The sequence below is a fragment of the Bos javanicus genome, chromosome 25, assembly GCF_032452875.1.
Source record: "Bos javanicus breed banteng chromosome 25, ARS-OSU_banteng_1.0, whole genome shotgun sequence".
Lineage (NCBI taxonomy): Eukaryota > Metazoa > Chordata > Mammalia > Artiodactyla > Bovidae > Bos > Bos javanicus.
This window is the reverse complement of record NC_083892.1, coordinates 3,256,444-3,277,352: the sequence shown is the minus strand read 5'-3', so window position 1 is coordinate 3,277,352 and position 20,909 is coordinate 3,256,444. Positions and strand designations below refer to the sequence as shown.

The 20,909-nt window shown below is 47.7% G+C and overlaps 1 protein-coding gene across 2 annotated transcripts in view; it reads left to right on the top strand.

Moving 5' to 3' along the window:
- ADCY9 (adenylate cyclase 9) overlaps positions 1–20,909 on the top strand; it is a 110,478-nt gene that overhangs the window by 72,458 nt on the left and 17,111 nt on the right. The window contains exons 4-9 of one of the 2 annotated variants that reach the window (XM_061401028.1): positions 4,867–4,971; positions 5,504–5,721; positions 10,174–10,276; positions 13,021–13,229; positions 14,378–14,537; positions 15,427–15,578. In XM_061401028.1, the coding sequence (XP_061257012.1) occupies positions 4,867–4,971; positions 5,504–5,721; positions 10,174–10,276; positions 13,021–13,229; positions 14,378–14,537; positions 15,427–15,578 (947 nt within the window). Of the gene's footprint in view, positions 1–4,866; positions 4,972–5,503; positions 5,722–10,173; positions 10,277–13,017; positions 13,230–14,377; positions 14,538–15,426; positions 15,579–20,909 lie in introns of both variants that reach the window. The other variant, XM_061401027.1, reaches the window with a different exon arrangement.

Sequence of the window (20,909 nt, the reverse complement as noted above, 5' to 3'; positions counted from 1 at the left end):
GTGCTCAGTCATGTCTGACTCTTCGCAACCCCATGGGCAATAGCCCTCAAGGCTCCTCTGTCTATGGGATTTTCCAGGCAAGAATACTGGAGTGGGTGCCATTTCCTCCTCCAGTGGATCTTCCTGACCCAGGGATCGAACTCACGTCAGTTTAGACATAAAGTATTTATTGTAAATAATTGTCTGAGTTAATTGGTGGTGATGGTTGCACAATTCTGTGACTATACTAAAGACTACGAATTATATACCTTAGATGGTGAGTTGGATAGATACAGCATGAATTGTACCTCCACGAACCTGCTGTACAAATAAGTAAATAGTAATCTGAATGCTGGCTCTGAAATGTGGATGCAAAGTAAGTTTTGTTTGTTTTTTTTTAAAAGGACTTTTCAAGTTGCATCTATAGTTTTAGTCGTGTGCATGTTTCCTTCAATTAGGAGGAAGCACATCACGTATAAATCGATAGCTCTTCCTTGTAGAACTCCAGCTAATAGATTATAAAAAGAATGAAAGAAAATCAGCTTTAGAGCATCACAGTAATAATTGCTTCAGGCAAGATCCATTGGTGAGTTCTAACTGAAGTGGATAAAAGTTTAGGGACAAACAGGACATTTGCATAGCCTCCCAGCATCTCCCCTCAGGTAGTTATTCATTTTAAAGGGAAGGATATTGAGGGAGTTCCCTGGTGACCTAGTGGTTATGGCTCTGCACTTTCACTGCCCTGGCCCAGGTTCAGTCCCTGGTCAGAGAACTGAGATCGCCCAAGCTGTGCAGCTCAGCCAATAAATGAACAGATAAAGGGAAGAAGAGTAACTTGGCAGTGGAAAACCTAGCAGAGCCCACCTTCAATGATGGTTAGCATCACAATGAATGGAACCAACCCCCACTACCGCATGTTATGTGCAGAGAAGAGTGTATCCCCTCTATGGGATTCTTCCCTCAAACCCCAAACCTCCACCAACTTCTGAGAAAACATTAGATAAATCCAAGTTCAAGGGCCAGAACTCATCAAAAGTGTCCCAGACTGGAGGAGACTAAATGTGCATGGGATCCTGGAACAGGAAAAGAACGTCTGAATGAAAACTGCATCAGGGACTTCCCTAGAGTGGTTAAGACTCCCAGTGGTTAGGACTCTACGGCTGGAGCCACAGGTTTGATCCCTGGTCAGGGAACAAAGATCCCACATGCCACGTACCATGGCCAAAATAAATCAATTAAGTAAAATATATGCAAATTATTTTGAATTTGCATGTATTTTAAATATTTTAATTTGAATGTTTTTGAATATTTGAATTTGCATGTATTTTTTCCCAATTATTTTGAATTTGCATAAATTGCAAAGCAAATCTGTTGCAAATAGTGGAATGAATCTTGACAAATCAGTATATATTTTTTTTAATCTGCAGTGTGGTTAATAGTATGGTGCCAATGTTAAGCTCTTCATTTTGATAACTGGACCACGGTTCATGTAAGATACTAACTGTCAGTGCAGCTCGGGTTTTTGTATGGGACTCTCTGAATTGTCTAAGTCTAAAAGTGTTTCAAAGTAAAACATTAAGTATACACATATAAAATATTATGTTTGTATTGTTTTGTTATAAATATAGTTATTATTGTTATATACTACACTACACATGAATTGAAATGGGAAGGTTAGTCCATTTCATTTAATTGACATGATCAGGTAGTAGAGTATCGCACATGTAGGGAATTTCCCCAAATACCAAATATTTTCTTACTTTGACTTTCTGATGGAACTTTATCATAGCACAATGACAGTCTTCTTGCCTTATCAGCCTCGGTCATTAAACTCAGTGGTTATTTAGGGCTCAGAAACCTGAGGAGGTTTCCAGGGTTCTGCACTCCATGACTTGGAGGTTTTGCGCCTGGTTCTTACAGATGTGTGTTTTGTTTGTTACTTTGCCTCCAGTATTTTCAGGCTGTCCGCTTGCTGTTCTTACTGTTTCTGGATGCCTTTCATTTTCTGTAATAATTACTCCTTCTGTCTTCCTCTAATATTTGGCTTCTACTTTTCTCTAGGATTTTGTTAACAGCAGTCATCCATTTGGGAGTGTGCATGCCTGTGCAGACCCACTAGCTTGGGGAGGGTGCCTTGGCCCTCCAGTGGCAGGCTGCAGCCTGGGGAGCCTCTGCCCCACATGGCAGGTGGCCCCTGTTCACCCAGAGGTGTCACATGTGTGGTTGGGGTCTGTACCTGTGACTCTGGGCCAGTCCCTTCTCTCTGTGCCTCAGTGCCCTCGGGTGGGAAATGGGCTGATCACAGTGTTACCCAGGTGCTTGGGAGGACTCAGCACAGGCCCCTGTGGGTCATGTGCGCTCTTGCTGTGTATGTGCTCCTATCTGCCATGTTCTACCTGCGTCTCGAGTTTAGGAGGCAAGGGACACTTCTCCTGGTCCTAGGAGGCTTGCTGAGACTGAGCAGGCAAAGCAGGACTTTCCTCATGTTTTCTCCTTGATTCTCAGAAGAGAGGTCTCCGTGTCCCCTTCCCCTTCCTCGACAGCTGTTGGCTTAGAGCTGGTTTTATCTTGTGAAGAGAAGTAGCCTTGAAGAAAAATCTATCTTATAGCTCCGTGCCATTCATTCTAAAGAGAATATAAGGTGTGTGTGTTGAAATGTGAAATGTGTTAAAAACAAATACAGAGGCACCCAGGTGTGTTAGAGAAATAGTTACAACCTTCCCTCCAGAGCTCTCGTCCCGATGCGGGTGGCCGAGGGGTAATCTGGAAAGATGCAGAGCTTGCTCCTGGCCTTCTCCATGGGAGCTTGGGTTTCCTGGGCAACAGCCAGCACACTGTGAACAGTCCCTTGTCCCGGGGACCTTAGCAGGTCTTGGTGAAGCTTCCCTTGGTGGCACTTAAAGGAGCCAGGAGGTGGCTATAACTGCCCAGGTCACTTCAGGAGAACAAGGCAGAGGAGATCAAAGTGCCAGGATTATTCTTGGGTCCCCTTTGTGCCAAGAAAAGAGGCAGAGAGAGGCTGCTGCGTGGTGGTCAGGGGTCAGGAGCCCCATGGTCGGACCCCCCACTGTGGCCAGTCACTGCTGCCTCGCAGCAGTGACAGGAGGATTAACAGAGATCAGGCACATGAGATCATGGGTGTCGTGGATAAGCACCTGACAGGGTGCACTGGCACGTCCTAGGCACTGAGGTGTCTCCATGTCTTGGCAGCTGCTGTCATTAGAACAGTGGCTTTGACCCACTGCGCCTGCAGAGAGGCTGCCCTGCATGTCAGCTGCTCAATTCAGGCATGCCCCCAGAGCCCCCAGCCAAGGCTTCTTGGGGTCAGAGATGCCGACAGCTGCTCAAGGGGAGAGACAGGCCTTTAACGATCTAGCAAACGTTTCACAGAGGGAATTTGTGTGCCTGACAAAACCCAGTATGTAGGGTGTTTTAATCCAATTAAAACAAAGCAGGCAAATAGTTCAAGTTGCTGTGTGTCTAGGGGGCAGGGGATCAAACCCGCCCACTGTTACCTGGTGAGACCCTCATGGAGCACAAGGGGCTCCCCCAAGAGATCAAGGGAATGTCGAGATATGAGAACATCTCCATCAGGGCAGACATTTTTCTCTAAGGTTTCTGTTTCATTTGTTTTAAACTTAGAATCAATACAGTTTCCCCCAGAAAAGAAAAGGGATTTGAACTCTAGTTTGTGAGAAACGAAATCCCTGCCCTTTCTTTTTGGTTGGCCAAAAGGTTCATTTGGGTTTTTCTGCACGAAGGTATGAAAATCCAAACAAGCCTTTTGGCCAACATAATACTATCCCGGTCAGTACTTGTTTACAAATTGAAGTATAGTTGTTGTATGATATGATATAAGTTGTGCATGCTAAGTCTCTCCAGCTGTATCTGAGTCCGTGACCCTATGGACTGCAGCTAGTCACTCTCCTCTGTCCATGGGATTCCTCAGGCAAGAATTATAGGTATACAGTATAGCGGTTGACATTTTTAAAGGTGATCTTCTCTTTGTAGTTATTGTAAACTACAGGCTATATTCCCTGTGTGGTATCAATATCATACCCGGCAGTGTTGAGTCTTTTCGAGGTCAGCTAATTCCTGCAAATGTGTGAGAAGGGCTGGGTCTGTAAGCTCGTCCCTCTGCTTTACAAGAACAGCCCACCTTCGCAGGGAGCTTGAGAACCTTCACTTAGGGTTCAAGTGTGGGTTAGCGGCTAGTTTAACAAGAGCTGTATTGAGATATAACTCACATACAATAAAATTCACCCTGTAGAGCATCTAATTCATTGGTTTTTAGTATGTTCGTAAAGTTGTACAGCCATCGCCATGGTCAATTTTAGAACATTTTCATTCCCCTGGAAAGAAACCCCACACCCATTCCAGTCACTCTGCATCCCCTTGTGCCTCTCATTCCTGTGAACCAGTAGTCTCCTTTCCGTCTCTGTGGAGTCACCTCTTCTGGACATTTTATGTGGATGGAGTCCTATGATATGTGGCCTCTTGTGTCTGGCTGCTTTCACTGAGCGAGTTTTCAAGGTTCATGCATTTTGTCGTGTATATCAGGGCTTTATCCCTTTGGAGAGCTGAATAATGTTTCGTTCTTTGGACATCCCCCATTTCATTGATCCATTCACCTGCTGATGGACATTTGAGTTGTTTCTGCTAAAGAGTAGCCGCTGTTAGGGTGCATTCACGTACAGGCCTCTGTATGGATGTGTTTCCATTTTCACGCTGCCTGTTCCTTTGTAACTTGTCCTGAGACGTTTGGTAAACTTTCCGTTGGGTTGTGCCCTTCTTGTGTGACAGATTGCAACAGCAGCCGACTCATCTGAGTCACATAGTGAGGTTGTGTTGCCCGAGTGAGCTCTACGCTCTGTGCTCTTCTTGTAGACCTGCCCATCGTGCGGAATCACGTTCACTCCCAAGCCAGAAGCTGGTGCAGAAGGTGGAGCGGTCCAGAACGGCTGTCAGGAGGAGCCCAAGAACAGCGCCAAGGTACCGGCTCTCAGCCCTGGTCCCTGCCAGCGCCTCTCTCAGTGTGCCCACCAGAGGGGACGTCCTGTTGGGTCAGCTTCTCAGTTCTGAGGGAAACTCCTCCTGGGTGACATCACTGCACACCTTCTAGTCCTCTGGGTTTTGGACAGACGGATAAAGAGCAGGATGGATGCTGACCTGGTGGGACTCCCTGACGGCAGTGAGACCTGAGGACGTGTGGCTGAGGGGAGTTTGGGAGGCTCTTTGGGGCTAGAAGCTGGACTCAGTGGCTTGTGGAAGGTGGATGTGGAGGAGAAGAGGGGCCTCCTCAGGATGAGAGAAGAGTCTGCCCCCACCATGTCCTGGTTGCCTGGAGGAGTTGGGGGGAACGGGGAGAAGCAGACGGTTGCTCGGGTTAGAACACAGACCTGGAGGTGCGGGTTGCAATGTGTGGGGCACAGTCCAGGGGCCTCTGGTGTGGCTGCGTCGGGGGGACGGCGCTACTGCAGCCCACACACCAGCCTCTGCTTTTGCCCTGCTTGTCCTGATGCAGGCCTCCGGAGGACCCAGCTCCAAAACGCAAAATGGACTTCTGAGTCCTCCCCCGGAAGAGAAGCTCACCAACAGTCAGACCTCCCTGTGCGAGATCTTACAGGAGAAGGGCAGGTGGGCAGGCGTGAGCCTGGATCAGTCGGCTCTCCTTCCGCTGAGGTTCAAGAACATCCGGGAGAAAACGGATGCCCACTTTGTCGACGTTATCAAGGAAGACAGGTAAGAGGGAGCCAAGGCTTGCAGGTAGAAGCACCGCCCCCGCCGCCGCCGCTGCTTTTCTGAGTCCCCTTGCCCCCTCCAGTGTCAGTGTGTCAATAATTTGAAACGAACAGAGTGAATAATACGGAGGGTTCCCATTATTCCCTTTATACCCAGTTTACCAATGTTTAACATTTTACCGTGCTTGCTTCATCCTCTTTTCTCTCCCTGTGAAATTATGTGTTTTTTTTTTTTTTCTAAACCATTTGCAATACATTGGACACATTGTGCTCTCTACCCCTTAAGACTGTATTTCTTGAGAACAGGGGTGTTCTTGTATATGATCATAGTTACAGGCTGCAGTTCCTGTCCCGGTTTTGTTGGATGGCCCCCTGCGTCCCTGACAGCATGTCCTCTCCTCTGGTCCGGGACCCGATCCAGGATCATGCGCTGTGTTACATGGTTGTCAGGCCTCTTCCATCTTCAAATCTGGGGGCAGTTCCTCAGCCATCCTTCATCTTCCAAGACGTTGACTTTTTGAAGCATGCAGGCCAGGCTCTTATATAAAATCTTCCTGAAGTTGGATTTGTGTTGAATCCCTCAGGATTCTGTCTGGGCTGTGGGTGTGTCCACACCCAATGGAGGGGACTTGTCTTCTCCAGCCCTAGAGGCCCAAGGCGCCACTATGATGACCTTCGTCGGGCAGTGAAATTGATCATCTAGGCGACTGTTGCCAGCTTCTGCAGTCTGTGCTTGTTGTTTTCTCCCTGTGACTAGTCAGCCACCCATGGCATCATGTAGAGATCCTGTTCTTCATCGCACTTCACTTGACTCATCTCCACTGATGACTCTTGCCTGTAATAGTCCTTACTGTGCTGGTCAGCATGGTGACTGTCCTGCCGCAGCACTGACAGCACGTTCTCCACTTAACGCTTGGCATTCTGCAGTGAACAGCCTCTCCCCACTTACCACTTAATCTCTCCATGTGTGGACATAGAGATCCATGTAAACCCGCATGGAGTACTGTTTTACTTAACAGGGCATCATTGATCACTGTCCTAAAGAGCGTGATGCCCTAGTCATCCTGAATCTGGCCCCGGGAAGCCCCCGTTCAGGCTGGCTCTTGCATCCTTTTGACATAGCTCTTTCATTTGTTTTGAGCCATTTCTTACTTTCCAGCACAACAACTCATTTTATATTTTCCCTGCCCCAGCACAGGCATCAGCTATTTCTCCAAAGAGCCCTGGCTCCTTTTATTGAAAAATGGTACTTAGATATGTTAGTTATTAATGTTCGATTGATTGTAATCAAAGGCATACACTCACTATGTGACTTCATTCCTTTTACATTCATTAGAACGTGTTCTGTGATTTCTGCATGTGGTCTGTTTTGGTGAACGTACGATAACACACTTAAAAAGAATGAAAACTCTGCATTCTCAGGATGTTGCAATCCATAAACCTCAATTAGATTCAGGTGATTGGCAGCAGTGTTCAGATCATGTGTCTCTCTACTGAAAATGTGGGCGGTTTTTCTATCCATTATTGAGATAATTGATAAGATGATTATTATTTCTATCAATTATTGAGATAGTAAATAATCCCCAGCTATGGTTATGGAATTGTCTGTATCTATCGCACAGAATTGTCTGTGTCTCTGTCTCTTTGTTTCAAGTATTTTGAAGCCCTTTTTTAGGTACATACACACTTGTGAGTGTTATATGTTCCTGGTAATTAATCCTTTTATCATTTTGAAGTGTCCATCTTTGTGCCTAGTAATACTCTGTCTTGAAGACTGCATTATCTGGATATTAACAGTCACTCTAGCTACTGTTTGCATGCTATATCATTTTCCATTTAAAAAAATTAAAACCTGGGTCTTTATTATTTGAAATACATCTTCTGTGGGTCTTGCTTTTTAAATCACTCTGACAATATCTGCCTTTTTATTATATTTTAATATACTTTGTTTTTAGCCATACCTCTTTGCATTATTTTTCTTTTAGTGGTTGCTCTAGGCAGTCTTGTATTTTTGTAGTCTTCCTATCGTTAATATAGTATCATTTCACTTTAAATGTAGAAATCTTCTATCAGTATAGGTACATTACCTCTCCTCTCATCCTTTATGCTATGGTTTTCACATGTTACATATATATACACATTATAAACAACAACCTCCAATTCCAACCTTTTGGTAACCTCAGGTTGGTCTTTTTTGATTGCTTTTTGTTGAGGAGGGACCATGTTTTCCTGTTTCCTTGCTTGTCTAGTAATTTTGGATTATGTTGTGCACATTGTATACAAAACTCTCCATTCTGTTACATTCCTTTGAAGAGTATCAACTTTTTGTTTGTTTCAGCAGCCAGATAAGTGATCTGAACTCAAATGCCAAACTCTGTCTCCCCTGAGGTGGGCAGCAGCTGTTCTTTTTGCCTTTATTAGGCTGCTTGGAGTTGGCTGCACACATGTGCGTTTCAAGGGTCTGCCAGAGATGGGAGCAGAGCCTGTGTGCAGAATGTAGGGCTCTCCCTTCTTGGGTCCTCTCCCCCTGGGATGCCCAACCTCATTTTCCATCTGTGGGCATGCTGACCTCTCTCTCCTGGTTTTCCAAGTCAGTGAGACTGGAGCTTTTCTATCTGAGTTGTAGCTATCCTACACATGGTGCTGACTAATGGCTCTCTGCAGATGAAACCCGCCCCCCCCCACCACCCCCAAATTCAACTTCTTCCAGGTGTAGCTCCACTTACTGCTTCAGGCTAATCGCCAGTGTTTTCAGTTGTTTTTATATTTTGTTCAGGGTTTACCTTGTGACTCAAATGGTTAAGAATCTGCCTATAATGTAGGAGACTCAGGTTCAATTTCTGGGTCAGGAAGATCCCCTGGAGAAGGAAATGGCAACCCACTCCCGAATTCTTGCCTGGGAAATCCCTTAGACAGAGGAGCCTGGTGGGCTAGAGTCCATAGGGTTGTCAAGAGTTGGACACGACTGAGTGACTAACACTTCAGGGTGTGTGGTCGCTATCTGAGAAAGGATTGATCCAACATGAGCTCATCCCTGTTCCCAGAAGTGGGATGGCCCGGTATTCATCTCAAACAAGCAGCACAGCTTACAGTGTGGATCCTGCCTCTTGACTCTTTGCGACCCCATGGACTATACAGTCCATGGAATTCTCCAGGCCAGAATACTGGAGTGTAGCCATTCCTTTCTCCAAGGGATCTTCCCAACCCAGGGATTGAACCCAGGTCTCTCTCAGTGCAGGCAGATTCTTTACCAGCTGAGCCACCAGGGGCAGGAGACTAGGGTTTGATTCCTGGATTGGGAAGATCCCCTGGAGAAGGGAAAGGCTACCTACTCCAGTATTCTGGCCTAGAAAATTTCATGGACTGTATAGTCCATGGGGTTGCAAAGAGTCAGACACGACTGAGCAACTTTCACTTTGCCTCTTGACTGCAGAAATACAGCCATTACGTTTCCTCCTTGTAGCTGCTTTGTTGTTTTTCCCTCTGTCCTCACTCACCAAGTGAAAGGGAAGATGGAGGGACAGTCAACACTTGGGGGTGGCTTTTTTTCCTCTGCTGAACCTGAGAGCCATAAGGAATCTCGCACTTATCACCAGGAGTCGTCTGAGCGTGGAAAGGACGACGTGTAGTGGCCCTTGCTGTGTGCTGGGCGCCTGATGGGCACTTCGTGTACTTAATCTGCTTTAATCATTCTGGCAGTTACTGTGTGAAGCAGAGAGACAGCCCACAGCTATATTTTCATTTTAAAATTATATTAACATCCCCTTAGATTTATAGTAATTTTCTGCAGGATAAAACGGATATGACTATTTGCTAGCCATCCGTAAAAGAATGAGAGAACCACGTAAAGCAGGCTTGATTTCTCTGCTATTAAAATCATCGAGCATTATCATTTTTCAGGTTTCACACGCAATCTGCATATGTGACAACGGCTCCAAAATTACACTGACTGTAAACACAATTTTGTGATAACAACCTGTTAGCGGTGACAGTGGTAATTACTGTCAGTGCTCTGAGTGACAGGACAGCCGGTTCTGAATTATGTGTGCAAGGAAGCCTCCGAATCCACATAAGCACGATCCATGCAGGGACCTGCTGGTCCTTCAGAGGGGAGCGTTTCATGGAACAGAAAAAGCTGCCGCCTCCTTCTAATTCTGGATGCCAGAAGATGTTTTCAAAAGCACAGTTCTACTGCTGTGTGTTATATTTATGGTGAATGGGCATTCTTTCATGGAGGTGCAGCCTGAAATGGGATTCTGTGTAGAAGCACGAAGGACTTTCCAGAGAGTTCTAAAGGGGTGGTTGAGCAGTATCTATTGTGCCGTGACTTTCAGGTTCAGCCTTTGTGACATGCTCCACAAACGGCATCTCTGTAGCTAACAGTGATCCTCTGATAGAATAAGTGTGACGATTGTGCTGCACGTTGATTGATTGCATTTATCATCTCTTCTAGCCTGATGAAAGACTACTTTTTTAAGCCGCCCATTAACCAGTTCAGCTTGAACTTCCTGGATCCGGAGCTCGAGCGGGCCTACAGGACCAGCTATCAAGAAGAGGTGTGTGTTTCCTCATAATTTTACTAAAGACGTGCCGGTTTTACTCAGTAGTTCTCAGTCTTGTGCTTGGGCAGCCATTTTTCATTTTCCTGAGCAACAGGAATTTGAAGGCTCGTTTTGATCTCCCACAGTCTGTATGTAAGCCCTGAATTTCACCTGTATGTGAATTCGTCCCCACAAAGGAGAAAACCCTAAATCTGTCTACAGCAACTCAGCTTGTCACCTCTTGGTCTCCTTCCCCTTCAGCTGGTGGGTGCCCAGGCTCCCCGGCCATGCTCCAGCCCCTGGAGGCCTAGTATGGGGAGGGGGGCTCCAGCCCCACCTGTTCTGTTCTCCAGGAGGACTTCTCTCCCTGTTCCCTGTTGGCTTTCTTCCCACTGTGATGGGACACAAATCAGGCCTGCCACCTCACTGGGATTTCCCAGATGCTTCAGGGCTGAGCTCCCCTCCACTGCCCTCTCCTGCCTTAATTCCTGTTGTCCTGTAACTCTGAGCCCAAACGTCACTTCCTTCAAGAAACAGTCCCTGACTGCAGACTGGATTCCCACCCACCCCATACCACCCCCCACCCCTCCCCCCTGCCCATTACGCCGTGTCTTCACAGCTGGAATCCTGTATTGAAACCTCTTCTTGTGGGACTGTTGAATCATATGCCTCCCTCCCTGGACTCTCAGCTTGGGGAGGCAGGAGCTCATCTCTTATTCTCTACTCTATGTGGTGTCCAGTCCTCAAACCTGCAAGCGTTTGGTGGGGCTTGATGGGAGCGATGGACAGAAGCAGTAGCCTAGAGCCTGGTTTGAGTTACAAGCAGCCAGCCCCCTGCGGTCTTCCTAGACCTAACCCAGCTGTGTTACAAGGTCAAAAACACATACCCTCCCAGCCCAGAGCCAAAAGGGTTTCTTCTTCGACTTCCATTTGTTCATCCAGAGGATCACCCCTTAGTGTCTGCTGCATCCAGGGCCCGACCAGGCCCGAAAGTCCTGGTGAACCAGACAGGGCAGGTCATGCCTGTGGGGTTGGGTTTCATGAGCCTCTTGGGACCTGAATACCTGTGAACACCCCAGGCGGGGCTCCTCATGTGGACTTTTGAGTCAGTTGATTGATGCCTGGAGAGCAGAACATCATCTCATTTAGTCCACACAGCAGCCTTTTAAGCAAGTTTATGATGATCCTCATTTTGCCAAAAGAAAGCCAAGGCCAGGGAAGGTTGAGAGGCTGAGACCTCGTCGCTAGACTGGAACATCCCCCAACTGCGGTGCTGAGTGCAGAGCCTCCCTAGCAGCAGGCATGGGCTACCCACCCCTCTTGTCACCAGATGCTCCCTGAGCACCTGCTCCTGGGACTGAGGCCGAGAGATGACAGACGCTCTCGGGGAAGCAGTAACCTGGCAGAAGTCAGAACCCAGACTTCTGGGTCCCGAAAGGCCCTCAGAGCACACTGACCCCAGGTTGAGGGCCTAGAGGGAGCCCATGTTAGTGGGAAGGCTGGCAACTAACCCAGTGAAGGAATGTTGCAGAGAGGGGCCAGCAGCTGCAATCCTTGGAGATGAGATGGAGCCTGGGTACCTCCAGGGATCTGGGGGTGCTTCCATCTGGCAGATGGGGTGGAGGTGGCAGGTGGGCAGCTTCCTGCACAGTGGATGTTATGCCAAAGGCCAGGGGAGCTGGGAAGGATCCAGAACAGGGGGTGGCACCATCAGACTGTGCTGTGTAAAGGTCACGTGGCTGAGCCATAGAAGGTGACGGGAGTGGACGAGCCTGTAGTCTAGGGTGCAGGTGGGGTGCTGCCCCTGGAACTTGGGGCAGGGGGTCGAGGAGGGGAGGGCTGCAGGAGCAGCGGAAGGCTCCAGGCGTCCCCACTTAGGCTCCCACTGCACTCGGTGTTTTCCCAGTGAAGCATCGCCATCGTCCACAAGGTGTCGGTCCAGAGTTCATCCTTGTTCCAAATAAGGAAACGAGGCCCAGGGACAGTGGGTGACGTGGTCAAGGCACCACAGCCCTGACTGGGCTCCTCCTCGCCTGTGTGACCTTGGGTGGCCCCTCGCCTTGGCCTCTGACCTATGCCCTGAGACGAGGAGCATTTCCTCCTCAAGAACTGTGTGAGTGTGGAGTGAGGCTGGTCCCTGCAAGGGTCTACCTGGTGCTTGGAGCTGGCCTCTCTCTCGGACTCTGGCTTTGTCATCATTTTTCCCCTTTGCTGTGATTCTCTAGTACCCCGTGCGTGTCGCTTTGTCACACTGACCACACCACCATCTGAGACGCTCATCTGCCCACCATTAGGCTGTGAGCCCCCCAGGGGCATTGTTTCCCGTCTGTCCGTACCCCCTGCATCCCGTGCAGACCCAGGCCCAGAACAGACTCCTGCCATTACTGTTACTGCTGCTCTAGCCCCGCCTTCTGCTTCGGTCAGGAAGCCCCGAGTCTGGGACCTGGCTTCTAGCACGACTTTCCTGTCAGCAGCATATTTCAGGCTCAGTGTGTCACACGCCTGTGAGAATTTACTGGTTTGTACTCAGCTGCTCTGTGACCTTGGACAAATTTCTGCACTTCTCTGTGCCTCAGTTTCCTCACTGTTGGGCAGGGGGTAGTATCAGGGAGACGGCTGTGTGAAGCATTTCTCGCCCGCACCTGGTCCATGGGAGGCAAGTGTGCAGCAGACACCCACTGTTTCCCACCTGGGTCGCCTTCCTCCAGGCGGCACACCCAGCAGCATCTGTTAACCTCCCCACCGCCACCTCCCAGCAGGTTGTAAAGAGCTCTCCCGTGAGGACTTTCGCCAGTGCCACCTTCAGCTCCCTCCTGGATGTGCTTCTGTCGACAACAGTGTTTCTGATTCTCTCCATCACCTGCTTCCTGAGGTACGGGGCCGCCTCCACGCCGCCCCCGCCGGCCGCCCTGGCAGTCTTCGGAGCGGCCCTGCTGCTGGAGATCCTGTCCCTCGTGGTCTCTGTCAGGTAAAGGCCCACCTGCGGGCTGCTCCGCAGCTGTTAGCCTTCAGCTCCCTCTGCTGGCATAACTGCCAGCCGGCTCCGCGAGTGCATTTCTGGACGGTCCTCTTCTCTTCCCTGGCCCAGCCCTGCTTCACAGGCTCCTCCCTCGCGAACCCCTCAGCACAGGGGGTCCCCCTCCTTATCTGCAGGTCAGTGTCCCCTGCGGCCTCAATGCCACCAGTTAAGTCCCTTGAGCTCCCAAACCAGACACTTAGAAAGTGGGAAGATAAGGGGTAAGAAAGCAGAGCAGAGAGAGAGAAGAGGAGGTGTGCAGGGTGCCCCTGACCGGGGCCTCTCCTGGATGCAAGAGTGAAGCCCTAAACCCCCAGAGGAAGCGCAGGCCCAAGTTCATGGGCTCGGGTCAGGCAGTGGTTTCTTCGAGGTGACACGGAAACACAAGCAGCCAAAGAAAACGTAGCTACGCTAGACTTCATTAGAATCTAAAACTTTCATGTTTCAAAGAACACCATCATCACTCTTCACCCCTAAGTGAACGAGGACATACAGAATAGAAAAGTATTGGCAGTCGTGTCCACAACAAGGGTCCAGAATGTTAGCTCAATAATAAAAGGCACTCCGTTTAAAAATGGACAGAGGGTCTGAGAGACATCAGGGCCTCTCTAGGAGGCAGGGCCCTCAGGACCCGCCCAACTGGCCTTCAAGTGCAGCCCCAGCCCCAGGAGCTCACAGTGATTCTGCCGATGCCATCGCTGCCCCAGGCCCACCCCTTCCTCCAGCCCTGCTGCTCTCAGCAGGATGGCCCCACACTGGGGGTCAGAGAGAAACAGGGAGACTGGCCCTGACCTGGAGTTTCTGCTCCTCCCCAGCATCCCAGGACAGGAAACTGTAGCTTCCAGTGCGTGACCCCTCCCCTCCACGCTCACCTCCAGCCTCCCAGGAGGCCCCTTCAGCTCTTTGCCAAAGGGTTTCTCTGCCTTGCCCACAGCAAGCCCTTCTCTGGGGCCTGCCTGCCTCCGTGTCTCGGCTCCAAGCTCCTCACCAAGCTGCTGGGGACCCACTCCCAAACTAGCTGCGCCCTGTGCGTGCCTGCCCTTGGCTGGGGGGCACCAAAAAGACCCAAACCCTGATTTTCCTTTCTCCCCGCTCCCCAGGATGGTGTTCTTCCTGGAGGACGTGATGACGTGCACGAAGCGCCTGCTGGAGTGGATAGCCGGCTGGCTCCCGCGCCATTTCATCGGGGCCATCCTGGTGTCTCTCCCCGCCCTGGCGGTGTATTCACACGTCACCTCTGAATTTGAAACAAACATACACGTAAGTAGAGTCGCAGTGATTTTGTGTCCAGGTTCCTCTGGGCTTACGGATCACTTTTTTATTTTTAAATAAGTCTGCTGGCTTGGGACAGGAATTTAAACACAAAGGCCCATACCCTATTAGTCCTTTGAAGTTGTCTTTTTAAAAGACTTGCCTAGGACAGAGGAGCAGGCCTGCCTGGGAAGAGTGCCCTGTGGGGCTGGGTGCTCTCCTACCCTCTGAGTGTCGCCAAATCCCAAATCAGTTATTTCCTTACATGTTTTATGAGGAAGCATCTGTCCCACATATCCAAATGATACAGGGTAATACACTGTTGTCCATCAACTGTACTTCATTTTAAAAGTAAAAATAATAACCTTAGTCTGCAGAGCTGGCACCAACCATCCACTGGCACCTCAGCTGGCTGCTGTTGATCATGGAAGGTGCTTCCAAGTTAAACCCATAAAGAGTGAATTCACGCTGCTGTTGCAAGATTGTATTTCTGGTGCCGGCAACTGTAGCACAGAGTGCTGGCGGGCTGGCTGCATTCGCTACTTACACACCCCGATTTCATTTCCGCAGACATGCAGCAGGGTGCCCGCAGGACAGGTTTTGGGGAGGGAACTGATGACCGGGTGGCTTCATGGGGGCAGCCTGCCTTTCCTCCCTGCCAAGGTGACGTGTGTGGTTCCCACACGTCGGAGAGGAATCTTAGTGCCTGTGAGACCTGTAAGCGAGAAAACTGTGGGAACTTAATTAGTCCCATGGTTTAAGATCTGTCCCTGAACTGAGGGTGTTCTGTTCCACAGAAGGACAGGTAAGTGAGTGTGTCATCTGCTCTCGGGGTTCCCAGGTGGAGGGGAGGCTGGTGGGCGCACTGGGGTCCTCACGAGCCCTCCCCTCATTTCAGTCCACCATGTTCACGGGCTCGGCCGTGCTGACCGCCGTGGTGCAATACTGCAACTTCTGCCAGCTCAGCTCCTGGATGCGGTCCTCCCTGGCCACTGTCGTCGGGGCCGGGCCCCTGCTGCTGCTGCTCTACGTCTCCCTGTGCCCGGACAGGTACGTGAGCCCTGCTCGCCACGCAGGGGGTCACCCGCCCTGACACTGCTTTCGTCCCCTCACACCTTTCCTCTTAATTGAGATATATTATTGACACAGAAGCGTTAGTTTCCAGGTGCACTATGTAATGATTTACTGTTTCTGTACTTTGTGAAATGATGACCACCGTAAGTCTAGTTAAGTTACTCTCAGGAATGTCCTGGCAGTTCACTGGTTAGGATTCGGTGCTCTCACTGCTGGGGCCCAGGTTCAATCCCTGGTGGGCAACTAAGATCCCACAAGCCGTGATGTAAAGCCAAAAAAAGAAAAAAATGTTACCTTCTCAGCAACTTTCAAATATATAGTACAGTATTATTAACTATAGTTACCACGGTGTGTGAGCTTGAGTAAACTCCGGGAGTTGGTATGGACAGGGAGGCCTGGCGTGCTGCAGTCCATGGGGTCGCAGAGAGTCGGACATGACGGAGTGACTGGACTGAACTGACCTCGGTGTGTATTACTTCCCCAGGACTTAACTACTTTATAATCGGAACTTTGTACCTTCTGAGAACCTTCACCCATTTTACCCACCTTCCGCCCCTGCCTCTAGCAACCCAGTCTGTTCTCTAAAGAGTTCACGGTGTGGTTTTTTTGTTTGTTTTTAGAGTCTACATGTAAATGAGATCATATGGTATTTGTCTTTCTCTGTCTGACTTATTTCACTTAATGCCTCCAAGGTCTGTCCATGTTGTCACAAATGGCAGGATTTCTTTCTTTTTTGTGGCTGAAACATATTCTGTTGTATATATACCATGTTTTCTTTATCCATTCATTCATCGACACATACTTAGGTTCCTTCTCATCTTGGCTATTATAAATAGTGCTGTAATGGACATGCGGATACAGGTGTCTTTTCAAGTTGCTGTTTGTGTTCCCTTCAGATGTTTCTGAACTGGAACTGCTAGGTCATATATTAGTTCAATGTTTAATTTTGGGGAGACCCTCATAATGTTTTCCATAGTGGCTGCACCAGTTTACTTCTCACTACCAGTGCACCGGGGATTCCCTGGTAGCTCAGCTGATAAAGAATCTGCCTGCAATGCAGGAGACCCCAGTTTGATGCCTGGGTCGGGAAGATCCCCTGGAGAAGGGATAGGCTACTTGATCCAATATTCTTAGGTTTCCCTGGTGGCTCAGCTGGTAAAGAATCCTCCTGCAATGCAGGAGACCTGGGTTTGATCCCTGGGTTGGAAAGATCCCTTGGAGGAGGACATGGCAACCCACTTCAGTATTTTTGCCTGGAGAATCGCCATGGACAGAGGAGCTTGACAAACTACAGTCCATGGGGTCCCAAAGAGTCGGACACGACTGAGCGACTGAGCACAACACAGCAGTGCACAAGAGTTCTCTCGTCTCCATGTCTCAGCATCACTTGTTACTTCTTACCTTTTTTTGTTTATACCTGTGCTAATAGGTGTGAGGTGATGGTTTGCTTGATGTGCATTTCCCTGATAATTAGGGGGGTATTGAACAGCTTTTCATGTGCTTATGAGCCATCTGTATGTCTGCTTTAGAAAAATGTCTGTTTAGATCCTCTGCCTGTTTTTCAATTAAATTTCTGGGTTTTGCTATTGAATTGTGTCTGTCACTTGTTCTTTCTCATCAGTACTAATGCCCTCCACCCCAACAGACATTTACGTCTCAACAGGAAATAGCTTTCAGCCTCATCAAGTCAACAACTTGATGAAATGCCCTAAGAATAATATGCAAAGGAAAGAAAAAGGAAATAATTTTTAATAGCAAAATATGTATTTACCTGTAGACTTCCTGGGGTGACCACCCCCAGCTGACGTCATGGAGTAGTCACATGCTAGAATTCATAGTTGTCCCATGGTATCCTCAGGGGATTGGTTCTCAGACCCCTTCCCCTAATACCAAAATTCAAGGATGTTCAAGTTCCTCCTATAAATGGCACCATATTTGCATATAACCTACAAAGCTGTTTAGACTACTTATGATACCTAATACAGTATAAGTGCTATGTTGTAAGTTGTAAGCATGCAGCAAATTTAAATTTTGCTTTTCTGGAACTTTCTGGAAATTTTCTTCATAATATTTTCAATCTGAAAGTGAAAGTTGCTCAGTTGTGTCCAACTCTTTGCAGCCCCATGGACTATACAGTCCATGGAATTCTCCAGGCCAGAATACTGGCGTGGGTAGCTCCTCCCTTCTCCAGGGGATCTTCCCAACCCAGGGATCCAACCCAGGTCTCTCCCACATTGCATTCTGTACCCGCTGAGCCACAAGGAAAGCCCAAGAATACTGGAGTGGCTACCGGGCTTCCCTGATAGCTCAGGTGGTCAGGAATCTGCCTGCAATGAAGGAGACTCCGGTTCGATTCCTGGGTCAGGAAGATCCACTGGAGAAGGGATTTTTGATCTGAGGTTGGTTGAATCCAGAGATGCAGAACCTGTGGATGTAGAAGGCCATTTGTATTTACAATGAGGAAGTTTGAATTTAAGAAAGTAGAACCAGAAGCCATTTCATACAAGACTATCAAGAAAACGAAATGTTAGAGGTGGATGTGACACACAAATGAAAAGAAGTAGCTGGTTCTGACCTCGTGTAGTGGGGCTAGTGTGCTGAGACAGGTCACAGACTGTCGGAGTGGAGGAATTGAAGAATGATGGCCTCGCGAGTGACCTGGCCCTATTCATAAATACTGTGTCATAACAGTTCTCCACCTTATGACATGAAACGTTAGGGCAGTGAGAAATCACTAGAAATACGTCTCTTATCTTGAAATCCTTCCACATATTGAAGAATACATTTTACTCAAATGGCCTTCAAAGCTCTTTCACTGGTGATGTGGGGAAAAGAAACAGGAGCTTTGTGAAGACCCCTGGGTACAGAATCTGTTCTGTGCTATGAAAAATGTAAAAATTAAAATATATAGGATAGCGCTGATAGGTGCTATGTTTAAAACAGCCTTTTAATGAACCCATCAAGGCTCCTACTTTCCATGTGTCCTACTAATTAAGTCATGTTTTGGTTCTCCTAAATTACCAGTTGTACATTTGCAACTGGCTTTGTGACTTTTAACCTTTTCAACTAAATATATAGTTGGAAATATGATGCTACCTTGGACAGCAAAGTGCACATAGTAAGTAATTTATTCATAAATTTGGAAGGAATGTCTCAAATCATTAAGCTTCTGTTTCTAAACGTTGGACTTTTTGTGCAACTGCTTATGAAAATGTTTTATGTTAGCACACATTAAAGAACCATTTATTTATATTTACAGTGGATTTAGATTAGCAGGGTATTTCAAAGTTACATGGGACATTTCTCCATTGTGCTCTGCAGGACATCTAACATTCCTGGCTCCCCAAATTATTATGACAACCAGAAGGGACACCAGTATTCCCAAAATGCTCCCCTGTGCTGTGCTGTGCTTAGTTGCTTAGTCATGCCTGACTCTTTGTGACCACATGGACTGAAGTCCGCCAAGCTCCTCTGTCCATGGGAATTCTCCAGGCAAGAATACTGGAGTGGGTAGCCTTTCCCTTCTCCAAAATGCTCCCCTAGGAGTGGTATTACCACTGAGAATCATTGCTTTCATAAATTCAAAAGTAGAAAATGGTCTAATTTGTCTCAATATCCAGATGAAATCACCATAGTGCATTTGGGATATTACCAAAGCAGTGGTCAGTAATGGACAGAGTGAATGTCCTTCCTCAATTTACTTAATAAAATAATAGCGACGTGAAAGATGTTCAAGTTCTCTGCAAATTAAGATCAAAAAGAGAATTCAAAGTATTCAGTATTCACTTTATTCAGGGAATTCACTGCTATTCAGCATTTGAAAGGAAATTTTAATGAACAGTTAAATTACTTTAAGCAAAACAAAGTGTCCTTTTTCCTTTCTGAAGGTGTGTGCAGCCTTGTGGAATTATGGTCTTTATAGAGCTCTTTCCCAACAGTATGAAATTCAGTAATACACTTTTTAACCTTTTAGTTCAGTTCAGTCCAGTCGCTCAGTCGTGTCCGACTCTTTGCAACCCCATTAATTGCAGCACGCCAGGCCTCCCTGTCCATCACCAACTCCCAGAGTTCACTCAAACTCACGTCCATCGAGTCAGTGATGCCATCCAGCCATCTCATCCTCTGTCGTCCCCTTCTCCTCCTGCCCTCAATCCCTCCCAGCATCAGAGTCTTTTCCAATGAGTCAACTCTTCACATGAGGTGGCTAAAGTGCTGGAGTTTCACCTTCAGCATCACTCCTTCCAGTGAACACCCAGGACTGAGACTGGTTGGATCTCCTTGCAGTCCAAGGGACTCTAAAGAGTCTTCTCCAACACCACAGTTCAAAAACATCAATTCTTCAGCGCTCAGCTTTCTTCACAGTCCATCTCTCACATCCATACATGATCACTGGGAAAACCATAGCCTTAACTAGACGGACCTTTGTTGGCAAAGTAATGTCTCTGCTTTTGAATATGCTATCTAGGTTGGTCATAACTTTTCTTCCAAGGAGTAAGCATCTTTTAATTTCATGGCTGCAATCACCATCTGCACTGATTTTGGAGCCCCAAAAAATAAAGTCTGACACTGTTTCCACTGTTTCCCCATCTATTTCCCATGAAGTGATGGGACCGGATGCCATGATCTTAATTTTCTGAATGTTGAGTTTTAAGCCAACTTTTTCACTCTCCTCTTTCACTTTCATCAAGAGGCTTTTTAGTTCCTCTTCATGCCATGAAGTGACGGGACTGGATGCCATGATCTTAGTTTTCTGAATGTTGAGCTTTAAGTCAACTTTTTCACTCTCTTCTTTCACTTTCATCAAGAGGCTCTTTAGTTCTTCTTCACTTTCTGCCATAAGGGTGGTGTCATCTGCATATCTGAGATTATTGATATTTCTCCCAGCAATCTTGATTCCAGCTTGTGCTTCATCTAGCCCAGGGTTTCTCATGATGTACTCTGCATATGAGTTAAATAAGCAGGGTGACAATATACAGCCTGTTTGGAACCAGTCTGTTGTTCTATGTCCAGTTCTAACTGTTGCTTCCTGACCTGCATACAGACTTCTCAAGAGGCAGGTCAGGTGGTCTGGTATTCCCATCTCTTTCAGAATTTGCCACAGTTTATTGTGATCCACACAGCCAAAGGCTTTGGCTAGTCAATAAAGCAGAAATTGATGTTTTTCTGAAACTCTTTCTTTTTCGATGATCCATCGGATGTTGGCAATTTGATCTCTGATTCCTCTGCCTTTTCTAAAACCAGCTTGAACATCTGGAAGTTCATGGTTCATGTGTTGCTGAAGCCTGGCTTGGAGAATTTTGAGCATTA